Source organism: Capricornis sumatraensis, chromosome X, assembly GCF_032405125.1.
Source record: "Capricornis sumatraensis isolate serow.1 chromosome X, serow.2, whole genome shotgun sequence".
NCBI classification, from domain to species: domain Eukaryota; kingdom Metazoa; phylum Chordata; class Mammalia; order Artiodactyla; family Bovidae; genus Capricornis; species Capricornis sumatraensis.
The window spans coordinates 113,644,009-113,658,017 of record NC_091092.1 but is presented as its reverse complement, the minus strand read 5'-3'; the positions used below and the strand labels follow the sequence as shown (position 1 = coordinate 113,658,017).

General features: G+C 45.1%; 1 protein-coding gene across 1 annotated transcript; it reads left to right on the top strand.

Moving 5' to 3' along the window:
• The first annotated feature begins 9,508 nt into the window (after positions 1–9,508).
• Positions 9,509–10,906, top strand: LOC138071539 (melanoma-associated antigen B2-like). The gene is made up of 2 exons (XM_068963065.1): positions 9,509–10,718; positions 10,863–10,906. The coding sequence occupies exons 1-2, from the start codon at positions 9,509–9,511 to the stop codon at positions 10,904–10,906; spliced, it is 1,254 nt and encodes a 417-aa protein (XP_068819166.1).
• Positions 10,907–14,009: the final 3,103 nt, after the last annotated feature.

The window sequence follows — 14,009 nt, the reverse complement described above, 5'->3', positions numbered from 1 at the left end:
GTACTGCAGATTAACAAGTTGAAAAATAAGAATTTTTGTATTACATGGCAAAAACTGAAATCCTTGAATCATTTCTTGTCATTTGGAACAAGGAAACATGATATTGGAATATGGATTTTTTGCAAAAATGGAAATTATTTCACGGTGAAGTCTGTGTAATTATCAGATGCAGAAAAAAAGAAATCTTAAGAGGTATTCACTTCTTGGTTTGTTTTATTCCTTTTAGTCTTTCTTTGTAAAACTGAAATGTATATACCTGGATTGGCTTAGCTTATTTAAGAATGTGGGAGAAGTGAAATCCCAGTAAACTTCACTTCTTGCACACGTTCACTGTAATTCTTCAAATATTATTTTAGCATCTGTTCTTTGGAGGCTTCTGAGTAGTATTGGTGATGCTAAGAAAAATAAACCGAACCATTTCCTATAGGATTCTAGAGTCGAAGAGAACAATTCATATAAAGTAGCTTGTGGACAAAGATATAGGGGCCGAATAAAAAATGAGATGTAAGGAGGTGAGGGGATTGAGGGCTTCTTCATGAGGAGTCTAGTGTAAATACACTGAGGCAAGGCACTTGGAGACTTTAGGACAATAAATGTCCATGGGAGGTAGTTTTAAGTTAGGCTACATGTTGAGCCCACTGGGGAGGCTGTGGAAACACTAAATAGAGGCCAGACCCTCAGATGGTGGGTCTCAAAGATGAGAGACTTAAGCCTGGAATGGAAAACTACTCTGAACAATTGCTTTTCAATTATCAGGCTTCCCAGGCAGCTCGGTGCTAAAGAACCCGCCTGCCACTGCAGGAGACGTGGGTTCAATCCCTGGGTCAGGAAGATCCCCTGGAGGAGGAAATGGCTACCCAATCCAGTATTTTTGCCTGGAGAGTCCCATGGACAGGGCAGTCTGTTCAGTCCATGGGGTAGAAAAGGGTCAGACACGACCGGGTGACTAAAGAGCAACATGAGTAGACGAGAGAGAAATCCTCCCTGGGGTGGGGGTGGAATGTGCCCTGTGCTCCTGTCCCAGTGCCCGTGAACACAGTGCACAACCGAGATGTTTCATGCACATCATCTCCAAGGAGCTTCTGTGAAAAAAGTAATAGTAGAATGAAACCGGAAACTCAGAAGCCAGTGGGCTGACACTCTTTGCTGTGAGTCGTGGAAACAGCTCATTTTATTGAAAGGGCGTTCCATTCAGCGTTTTTGCCTATGTTGATAATTCCACCAAAGTCTGTGAGGTGACTATAGTTTAGGTGATGGTGAAATTGATGAAGATAGGGGCTTATTTTATTTAGTTACTTATTTATTTGGCTATGCTTGGTCTTGTCTTTGGCACGCAGGATCCTTGATCTTCCTTGCAGCCTGAGAGTTCTTTAGTTGCGGCTTGGGGAATGTTTCAGTTGTGGCATATACGATCTTTAGTTGTGGCGTGTGAACTATTAGTTGCGGCAAAGCTGTGCCATTTGGGACCTAGTTCCCTGATCAGCGGTGGAACCCAGGCCTCCTGCATTGGGAGTGCAGAGTCTTAACCCCTGGACCACTAAGGAAGTCTCTAGGAGTTGTTCAGATGAAAGAGCAGCCGGGAAGGAAGACAAAATTAGTCTTGGAATCAAATTTAGATTCTTGGAATTTCGTTCAGTTAAAATACTACCTCCACACTCAAAATATGATTTAGTAGTGGAAATGAAGGATTCTTTCTAAAGAGCATTTTGGACTGATTTGGTGTTCCATGTCCAAGAATGCCACAGATTCTCTGCCATCTCCTGGATTTAAGAACTTCATCAGTGTCGGTGGTATCCTCCAGGATGAAAAGAATCATAATCATAGGAAAAACAGATATTGTGTAAAGTCTCAGTGTGGTCCAGGCACTGTGCCAGGTGCTTTAGTGCCATGCCACTAGCCCTACCAAAGCCACTTCACCTGAGGCTCCCCGAGTTGGGGATGGACCCAAGTCGACACAACTGATAAGAGCCAGAGCTGGGAATGGACCGCTGGTCTGAATTTGTGCACAGCGTGCAGCCTTCCCCTTGTCCCGGCCTGAGGTGCTCATGAGTCAGTTAATTCACTGTCTTCTAGCACTCCAAAATGTATCTTGAGTGACAGAAAGAAGGAAACTGTGATGAAAACACTGGGATGGAACACCTAGCCAAGGCAATACAAACTCCAAAATAATAAAGAGGTGTGAATAAAGGAGAGCAGGAGACACTGCTCAGTAAGCATATGATCATCTGCAGGTGCAAATTCAGACAGCCTCAAGTGATCGAGGGCTTTCAAGATTATCTGGCGCTGACCTTCTATGTAGACAGTAAACATTTTCTTTGTTTTAATTAAAAATAGTTATTTCTACTTATTTTTTGACCGCTCTGGGTCTTAGTTGTGACATTTGGAATCTTTGTTGCCACATGCTGGCTCTTTAGTTTTGGAATGTGAGATTTTAGTTGTGGCACGAGAACTCTTAGTTGTCGGATGTGAGAGTTTTAGTTGTGGAATGTGGGATCACGTTGCCTGACTAGGGATCAAAACTAGGACCTCTGCATTGGGGGCGCAAAACCACTAGACCAACAGGGAGGTGCCGAGAGTAAATATTTTAGAACTACCCTAAATCTGGTGACTCAGATGGTAAAGAATGCACCTGCAATTCGGGAGACCTGGGTTCGATCTCTGGGTTGGGCAGAATCCCTGGTGGAGGGCATGTAACACACTTCAGAATTCTTGCCTGGAGAATCTGCATGGACAGAGGAGCCTGGCGGACTACAGTACATGGCGTCACAAACAGTGGGACATGACTGAGCGATTAAGCACACAACCTAAATGTGGCTAAAGAGCAGGAATAAATCACCTGGATCTCTGTGACATCATAACATCTGTGCTGAGTTCCTTAATTTCTACTGCATTTTCCTAATCTTCCATCACTTCTGGGACTGAGACCCATTTTCTCCAAGATTTGCTAGAGGGTAACTGCTCTACTGTTTGTAGGAATATGCATTCCCCAGGAAGCCTTTAATCCAGGGACAGAAGCTGATATGGGAACCTCCATGAAGGAGGACTGAGGAGACAATCACCCCTGAATATAGCGGTCCCCCAAAGCCTAAGAAGAGGAATCTTAGATCAGTAGAAGGAGCAGTCCCAGGCTGTGGTAGATGTAGTGAGGATGTTAAGCAAGAGGAATCGGAAGGACTCAAGTTGCATCCCCACTGTCTAGTCTCAGAGGCCCTGATGGACTAGGATCACATGAGGATCATCCTGACTTCCAACTTGGAATTCTCAGGAGACTAGGACCTTGATGGAAGAGAAAAAGCTTCATAAAGCAGAGAGTGGAGTTACAGGGTTCATCATGTGTCATCGTGAGGACCTGAAAGTGGACACTATACACTATACACACTATACACACACTACACACACACTATACACTATACACACACTATACACACACTATACACACACTATACACTATACACTACACACACTATACACACACGATACACTACACACACTATACACACAATATACACTATACACACTATACACACACTATACACAATACACACTATACACACTATACACACACTATACACACACTGTACACACACTATAGACACACTATACACTATACACTACACACACTATACACTATAAACACTATACACACTATACACACACTATACACACAATATACACTATACGCACTATACACACACTATACACTATACACACTATACACACTGTACACACACTATACAAACTATACACACACTATACACACACTATAAACACACTATACACTATACACACTATACACACACTATACACTATACACACACTATGCACACACTATACACAAACTATAGATACACTATACACTATACACACTATACACACTATATACACTATACACACTATACACACACTATAGACACTATACACACTATACACACACTATAGACACTATACACACACTGTACACTATACACACAGTATACACACACTATACACACACTATAGACACACTATACACTATACACACTATACACACACTATACACTATACACACGATACACACTATACACACACTATGCACACACTATACACAAACTAAGACACACTATACACTATACACACTATACACACACTATACACTATCAACACTATACACACTATACACACACTATACACACACTATAGACACACTATACACTATACACACTATAGACACACTATACACTATACACACTATACACACACTATAGACACACTATACACACTATACACACACTATACACTAAGCACACTATACAAACTGTACACACACTATACACACTATAAACACTATACACACCCTATACACTATACACACTATACACACACTATACACACACTATAGACACTATACACACTATACACACACTATAGACACTATACACACCATATACACTATACACACACTATACACATTATACACACACTATACACTATACACACTATACACTATACACACTATACACACACTATACACTATGCACACTATACACACTATACACACACTATACACACACTATACACTATACACTATACACACTATACACACACTATACACTATACACACACTATACACACACTATAGACACACTATACACTATGCACACTATAGACACACTATACACTATACACACTATACACACTATACACACAATATACACACACTATACACTATACACACTTTACACACACTATACACTATACACAATATACACACAGTATAGACACACTATACACTATACACACTATACACACACTATACACTAAGCACACTATACAAACTGTACACACACTATACACACTATACACACTATACACACACTATACACTATACACACTATACACACACTATACACACACTATACACACACTATACACTATACACACTATACACACACTATACACTATACACACTATACACACTATACACACACTATGCACACACTATACACAAACTATAGACACACTATACACTATACACACTATACACACACTATACACTATACACACTATACACACTATACACACAATATACACACACTATAGACACACTATACACTATACACACTATACACACACTATAAACTATACACACTATACACACACTATACACACACTATACACACACAATAGACACACTATACACTATGCACACTATACACACACTATACACTATACACACTATACACACTATACACACACTATGCACACACTATACACAAACTATAGACACACTATACACTATACACACTATAAACACACTATACACTATACACACTATACACACTATACACACACTATACACACACTATAGACACACTATACACTATACACACTATAGACACACTATACACACACTATACACACACTATACACTATACACACTATACACACTATACACACACTATACACACACTATAGACACACTATACACTATACACACTATAGACACACTATACACACACTATACACTATACACACTATACACACACTATACACTATACACACTATACACACACTATAGACACACTATACACTATACACACTATACACACACTATACACTATACACTATACACACTATACACTATACACACTATACACACACTATACACTATGCACACTATAAACATTATACACACACTATACACACACTATACACTATACACTTTATACACACTATACACACTATACACACACTATACACACACTATACACTATACACACTATGCACACACTATATACTATACACACTATACACACACTATACACTATACACACTATACACACACTATACACTATGCACACTATACACACTATACACACAGTATACACACACTATACACTATACACACTATAGACACTATACACACACTATACACTATACACACTATACACACAGTATACACTATACACACTATACACACACTATACACTATACACACACTATACACACACTATACACTATACACACTATACACACTATACATACTATACACACACTATACACACACTATACACTATACACACTATACACACTATACATACTATACACACACTATACACATACTATACACTATACACACTATACACACACTATACACTATACACACTATACACACAGTATACACTATACACACTATACACACACTATACACTATACACACACTATACACACACTATACACTATACACACTATACACACTATACATACTATACACACACTATACACACACTATACACTATACACACTATACACACTATACATACTATACACACACTATACACATACTATACACTATACACACTATACACACACTATACACACACTATACACTATACACACACTATACACACTATACACACACTGTAAATGGAGGCCCTGGAAAATCACTGATCCTGTGGACCCCAGGAAGTGCTAGGCACAGATGTCAGGTTGATTTCAGTCTAGAAGTCTTAGCGAGGTGGGACCTCTGTCTAATACAATCAGCCGCAGCTTCGCAGAGGGAGGGACCTGAATTCAAAGAGGACCTCACATGTGATGCTGAGTGTTAGCGGGGACCCCTGCAGAGGGAGCCAAACAGAATTCCATAAATTCTTAGCCCTGAGAAGCGCCAAAGAGCTACTTCTGAGTGGTCCCCTCATTCAACTTGTGTGATATTAGGGAGGGCTGAGTCTCCTCTAGCCTGATCAGAACCCAGATCTGCAGATGAGGGTGTGTTGACCCTAACAGGACTTAAGGTGAGGACCATCAGTTCTAGTGGGAGGATCTCTCCCCCAGCGAAGGAGGCTCACAGAGTGGCAACCCACCTGACAAGCAGAGATGCTCAGAGCAAAGCTGGCCTCCCACCACTGGGGACTTGGGAAGACGAGGGCTTTGTCTGGGAGCTGGAAGACTTCGGTTCATACAAGGAGGCATCCTGGGCTCTGATACACTGCACAAGGAGGATGCAAGGACGGATGAATATTGAGCTACCAGGGTTCCCGTAGCACGCTGCCCCTGCCGTCATCCCTGGGAGACCCCACGTAGGACCCTACGCAGCTCCCCTCCCTCCACTTCCGCTTTGAAAGCGAACGGATCGGCCGGTAGCTGCGGCGACCGTTTGGCGGAGACCTAGTGTCCAGGACTCGTCCGGAACCAAGGTGAGGACCTGAATGGAGCTGAAGGGACTTTCCCAACCCTCCCAGCAATAAAAGTGACCCATCCACATCCCACCCCTGTGATATGGCTCTTATGAGTCCCTCAGCGCTATCGGCTGAATGTGCGCTAGAGTTTCTCAGGCTAAGGCGTTGGTCTGTGGGGGGTAGGCCCGGATTCTACCCCCGGAGAAGCTCTAGGTCCTAGAGGAGGGCCCTGAGGGCTGATGAGCAGACTTCGACACTGCAAGGGGGCCAGTCTGAGCGGCCCCCCTATACTGGGCTCTAGGAGGCCCCGGGTAGAGCTGGCCAACTGTGGTGCCCCCTGGTGTCCACTGGAGCTGGTTTTGGGGAAGTGAGAGCCTTGCTGTAATGGAATAGACCCAGGTCAACGAAGGGACCTAGTCCCCAACAATATTAATGGCTGTGATGCTAGTAAGGATGGGGGCTCCTCCCATAAGAAATGGAGCCACATAAAGCGCCAGTCCTATTTTCAGGACTGGGAGAATCAGGCGTTTTGACATGACACTTCCCGGGACATCTCAGGGAAGTGAAGACCAGGTCAGTGGGGGCAGCCTCAGGTTGGCAAGGGAGGGTTTGCGGTTTCCTGGTGGATGGTGAGAACGTTGGGGGCTGTGGATGTTCCACACCACGTCATTCGGACCACATCTCCCTGTCTTCGTCCCTGGGAGACCTCAAGGATACATGTCGATTCCCATTGTGGGCTAATGGGGAAGTCAGGGTCTTGGTCTGAATGGAGTGGTCAGCAGAGGGAGAAATCTTCCACCCTGTCATGAGTCAAATGTAGGCCTTGGTTGCTTCTGTGTCCTGGCCATGGTAAAGACTGCTGCAGTGAACATGAGTACAGGTGTCTGTTTCCATTACCGTTTCCTCAGGATATATGCCCAGTAGTGGCATTGTTTGCTCATGTGATAGTTTTATTTCTAGTTTTTTTATGCAGAGTGAATTAAGTCTGAAAGAGGAAAGCCAATATCATATATTAATGCATATATATGGAATCCAGAAAGATGGTACTGATGAACCTATTTGCAGGGCAGCCTGGAGATGCAGACCTAGAGAACACACTCGTGGACACAGTGGGGGAAGGAGAGGGAGGGGCAGATTGAGAGAGTAACATTGAAAAGGTACATATTACTATATGGAAAATAGATAACCAGTGGGAATTAGTTTTATGACCAGGGAGCTTAAAGCCAGTGTTCTGTGATAACTTAAGAGGGGTGTGACGTGGGAGGGAGTTTCAAGATGGAGGAGACATAAGATAAACCTATGGCTGATTCATACAGATGTGTGGCAGAAACTGGTACAATATTATAAATTAATATTGTAATATTGTAAAAAACAAATTTATTTCCAAAAAGTCATATAGGAGAAAACAGAAGCAAAAGAATATTTTAGACCTTGAATTGGGATCTTGTGAGGGTCCACAGGGACATCAACCTGCCTGCACCAGATTTTGTTCTCAGGAGACCGTGTTTGGTAAGATAAGGTCATCTTCACTTCCTGCTTTTGAGACATGGAGTGACTGGCTTTTACTATCAAGCAGTCATCGCTTCAAGGGAAAGTTGAGCTTCTCTACCAGGAGCTCAATTAGGAACCTGAGTGAGTGCTCAGTGCACCCATCCCAGCCCTCGGATTTCAGCCCAGGAAATCTCAGGGAAGGGCTGTGAGGCTCAGCACCTTCTTTACTGTATTATACGAAGTCTGCGGGAGGGGAAATGTCTAGTCTGAAGGTGCAGACAGCAGCCCGCGAATGGATAATGGTGCCCGATGTTTTAAGGAGCCGAGGTAAGGACCTTGCATGATGATCCCAGTGAACTCAGGGTAGAAAAGACCCTAATGAGCTCTCAGCACTGGTTGTCTATCTCCTGGCAGGGAGGTGGACTGAGGCATCCCTTCACTTACCTCTGGATCATGGGGATGTCTAAAGTGTCGGCATCAGTGTAGCAGAGGGAAGGGTGCCAAGGCTCCGCCAGGACTTGATGTGATAACAGTGAAGTAGAACTTAGAAAACCCCACTGCTGGCACCTGCTGTCACCTGAGTGAATCCAAAGCAGGGCTGAGAGGTCGCAGAGGAAAAGTACGGCCTCTATTCTTCCTCTGTGGGATTGTGTGGGGAAAGGCTAAGCAGGACAACAGGAGCCTTGTGGGTTCCTAGGGCAGTGTCCTCAAGGACACCTGCAGAGGCGGCCTTTGATTAAGCCAATGCAGAATCTCCCTGTTTTAAGGTGCTCATGTCAGCTCATTCTCCATCCTCCAGGTGCCCACACCTCCTGTCTATTGGCCCAGACTCGTGCCTGCGGTCCCTGACCACAGCCATCATGCCTCGTGGGCAGAAGAGTAAGCACCGTGCTCGTGAGAAACGTCGCCAGGCCCGGGCTGAGACCCAGGGTCTTCATGATCAGGCTACCACATCTGGGGGAGAAGAGACCACCTCCTCCTCCCCTCCTGATTCAGAGAGCGGTCCCTCAAGCTCGTCTGCTGCTGGCACCTCCAAGGGGCCTCAGGGAGCCCAAGGCAACACCAGCGCTGCTGCAGGTGCTATACACAAAAGATCTGGTGTCGGGCGCGCAGCACGCTCGAGATCTGGTGTAGGTGCCGAGGGCCAAGTTCAGGAAGGGGAAAATTCCTCCCAGGCCTCAGCTGCTGCTGGGAGCTCTCATACAGATCTTCTGACCTGGAAGGCAGAGGTGTTGGTTCAGTACATGCTGTGTAAGTATACGATGAGGGCGCTCATTAAGAGGTCTGAAATGCTGAAGGCAGTCACTAGAAGGTACAGGGAACAATTCCCTGAGATCCTTAGCAGGGCCTCTGAGCACATGGAGCTGGTGTTTGGCCTGGTGCTGAAGGAAGTCAGGCCCAACAGTCACTGCTATACCCTGGTGAGCAACCTAGATCTCAGCGACAGTGAGTCTATGAGAGGTGACTGGGGGCTGCCGAAGAATGGTCTTCTGATGCCTCTGCTGGGTGTCATCTACCTGAATGGCAACCACGCCCCTGAGGAGAAGATCTGGAAGTTCCTGAATATGCTGGACATCTATGATGGGAGAAGTCACTTCATCTTTGGAGAGCCCAGGAAGCTCATCACAGAAGATCTGGTGCGGGAAGGGTATCTGGAGTACCGCCAGGTGCCCAGCAGTGATCCCCCTCGCTATGAGTTCCTGTGGGGTCCTAAATTGCTCACAGAAACCAGCAAGATGAAAGTCCTGCAGTTTTTGGCCAAGGTCAAGGATTCGGGTCATACTGCCTTCCTGCCACAGTATGAGGAGGCTTGGAGAGAGGAGGTAGAGAGCACCGGAGACAGAGGGGCAGCCAGGGCTGGCCCTTCTGCCTCACTCAGGCCTGGCACTGCTGCCTCAGCCGCTGCTGGCCCTTCTGCTTCAGCCAGGCCTGGCACTGCTGCCTCAGCCAGCGCTAGCCCTTCTGCTTCGACCAAGCCTGGCATTGCTGCCTCAGCCGCTGCTGGCCCTTCTGCTTCGACCAAGCCTGGCATTGCTGCCTCAGCCGCTGCTGGCCCTTCTGCTTCATCCTGGCCTGGCACTGCACCCTCAGCCGCTGCTGGCCCTTCTGCTTCGGCCAGGCTTGGCACTGCACCCTCAGCCGCTGCCGGCCCTTCTGCTTCAGCCTGGCCTGGCACTGCACCCTCCGCTGCTGCTGGGCCTTCAGCTTTGACCACTGCGCGCCTCAGGGCCGCATCCAGCCGCTCATCTCGCCCCTAGTGTGGTCTGAAGCTCATTGTTCACTTTGTGCGTGGAGAAGCCTTTCAATCTGTGTTCCTGAAATGCATCAATAACTTGTTGACTGTATTTCCTCCAATTTTCAGTTCTTAAAATTTTTCAACAGAAAGGTCATTTAGATTCATGATTATAAGCATATGAATAACATGGGTCACACACAGTTTGCTGTTTGTCAGATTTAGGAGCAAAAATTTTGTTTTCTCAAATAAATATTGGAAATCCTCACATCACCTTTGTGATCCAGGGTGAGAATAACATCACTTTAGGATAAGAGTGTCCTTAGAAATGCAAAAAACACCACACTAATTGAGGCTCAGAACATTAATACATTGTTAGGGAGATAGCTGAAATTCCTACAGTTTTTGGCTTGCTTTACTCTCTGGTTAGTCTCCCTCTTTGTAAATGTAAAAGACACATACTTGCCTCTGCTTATGCTTTATGGTTTTCAAGAATGTTTGAGAATATAAATTACAGCAAATGATTTATTCGGGCCTCTTGTTTACACAACCATTGAGAATCTGCTCTTCAGAAGTCTTCATGCTTGTACTGGTGATGTTTAGTCAAAAAAGTCTTAGCCTCTGTGCATTCATGATAGTTTCTCAGAGATGCTGTCATTCTATGGAAGAGGCTGAGATACTCTCTACTTCACGAAGAACAAGAAAGAAGCAGGGTAAAGAGGGGTCGGAGAGAACATATTACTTTGGTTTCATTGCTTAGCTGAATTTTGGCTGATTTGGGAGGTTGGGTCTTTTCTTTTCCCAGTTGGAACGCTTCATAGTTTCTGACATATGATAGACTGAAAAAATCCAGCTGATGTAACATCTGAGGTCAAGATAATCATAGTAATAACTGCTGTTGCTCCTAATGTTTCAATAGAGACAGGCGCCATGACAGAAGCTTTCCATAAATACCTATATTCCAGCAATCTGACAAGAAAGGGCTTATCAAACTTCCTTCACAGTGGAGAGCCCAAGGCTCATAGAGTTTGGTTTTGTGCTTAAATACATAATGCTGGTAAATGACAGCAGGCGATAGACTCCTGCTCTGAACTACTTTGGCACACATAATGTTGTTCTCCCCCCCAACCTGAGACATACCCTTGTCTTTTTTTTTTTTTTAACAAGTACTTTTAACATTTGACATTTCTTTGTTTATTTTTATTTATTTATTAATTTAGCTGTGCTGGATCTTAGTTGCTGCACGTGTGGTCTAGTTCCCTGACCAGGGATCAAACCTGGGCCCCCTGCATCGGGAGCCTGGAGTCCTAGCCATTGGACCACCAGGAAAGTCCCCACCCTGTATCTTTTATTTCAGTGCTTTTCTCAGGACTCCATAATTTGTCCTAGGTGATAGAAAAGATTGCCCTTGTGCTCAAGCTACTGGATCAAAATATGTAGCCAGTGCAGTAAGAATGCCAGGTATCCTTAACCAAAGATATGTATCCCTTACTCACTACTCATAGATAAGTGAAAAAAACAATATTCAGGGACAGTATTAGTGTGTACACTGGCCATGTTAGATAACCTCTGAAGACCAAGGAGTCGCCATTTCATCCTTACAGTCTCTTCCCTGTAGAAAGCAAACCTATCAGAACAGAAATGACGTGAGAATCTTCACGTGGCTGAGCAGATAGATTGATCTACTTTTTTCTCCCTAAAGGACTACCACCTGTCCAGGGACTCCTGCCTTGGACTATAGCTTCTCCATCTCCCATCACTCCTGGGACAGGGACCCATTCTCTGTAGCACTGCAGAGCAAACATAGCTGAAGAGTTTGTAGAGACGTGGAATTTCCCCAAAGGCCTTTAATCCAAGACACAGAAAGCAAGACCCCCATGTAGGAGGGTTGAGGAGAGCAAGATGCAAGAATATGGGGGATGGTGGTGACTGGGACAGGACTCCCTTCTGATCTCAGACACAGAGGAATTCAGAACTGTTAGGCTTAGCCTATTAGCATAGCCTCACTTATTCTTCAGGCTTCTCGGAGACCTAAGAAACTTGGTCTCGGCGCAGAGTTCTGAGGTTGGTAGGGAGAATCAGTCTCTCAGAAATGATGGTGATTAACCTGAATGAGGGTGATGGAAAGACCCATCCAGAACAGTAGGATCCTTAAGACGTGTCCTCATTGGCAAGCCCATGAAGTCCAGAACTATCTGGGCTGCTGTGCTTAACACTTTCAACTCAGGTCCTGGGAAGGTGGGGACATTGGGATTCTGTAGAGAATAGAGCCCCAGGAAGGGCGCAGAGTCAAAGTGAGGACCCAGGGTGTGGACACGAAGCCCCTGAATCCACAGCCGACAGGGCTGCACTTTGTCTCTCCTCTCCAGCTAGCCCTGGGAGGCATAGGTAAGTGCTGGCCAAGTCAAGGGCCTCCTGACTTCTGCCTGGAGGGTTTCAAGGAGACGACCTTGGTTTATAGGCTGGCTCTTCATCAGAGAGTGGAAATCCCAGGCATGACATTTGTACAGTCCTGTATGAAGAGTGTGGCAACCAACTACTCCATTACAGATAAATTCTCAGAAAGGCCTACAAATGTAATGGGCCCTGGGAGGGAACAGGCAGAGCTTTCAGACTAGGTTTATCCCTTATTTTCTGACGGCGAATGGCTTCAGGGCTTTAAAGTCCTTGGGCTAATGGAGGGAGCCAGTATCAGCTGAGGAAGGGTACCCAGTTCCTAACAGGAGTCAACTGATGATACAGACTGACAGGGAAGGATCCCTCCCAGAAAGAAGGGGGCTACAGAGGGCACTGTCCCTGTTGTCGGGCCTGAGACTGTGCCACTTAGGCCGGGTGACGTGGTGAGCCCTCCTCACTTCCTCCCAGAGGATCACATGGAGGTAAGGAACCTCATCCTGATCAAAGGGAGCAGCCGAAGCTCAGCAGAAGGATGATTTCCACATTGTGCCAGAAGTCAAGGTAAGGACCCTGAAGACGTGAAAAGATCACCCTCCTCAAAACAGTGGGGGCAGAACATATTCCTTCCATTATTCTTAGCCTCAGAAGACCATGGCCTGTGGTGGCCCTATGAGGCAAACTCCTCTTCTTCCTCAGGGATCAGGGAATTACCGGCCTGGGTGCAGAAGCTT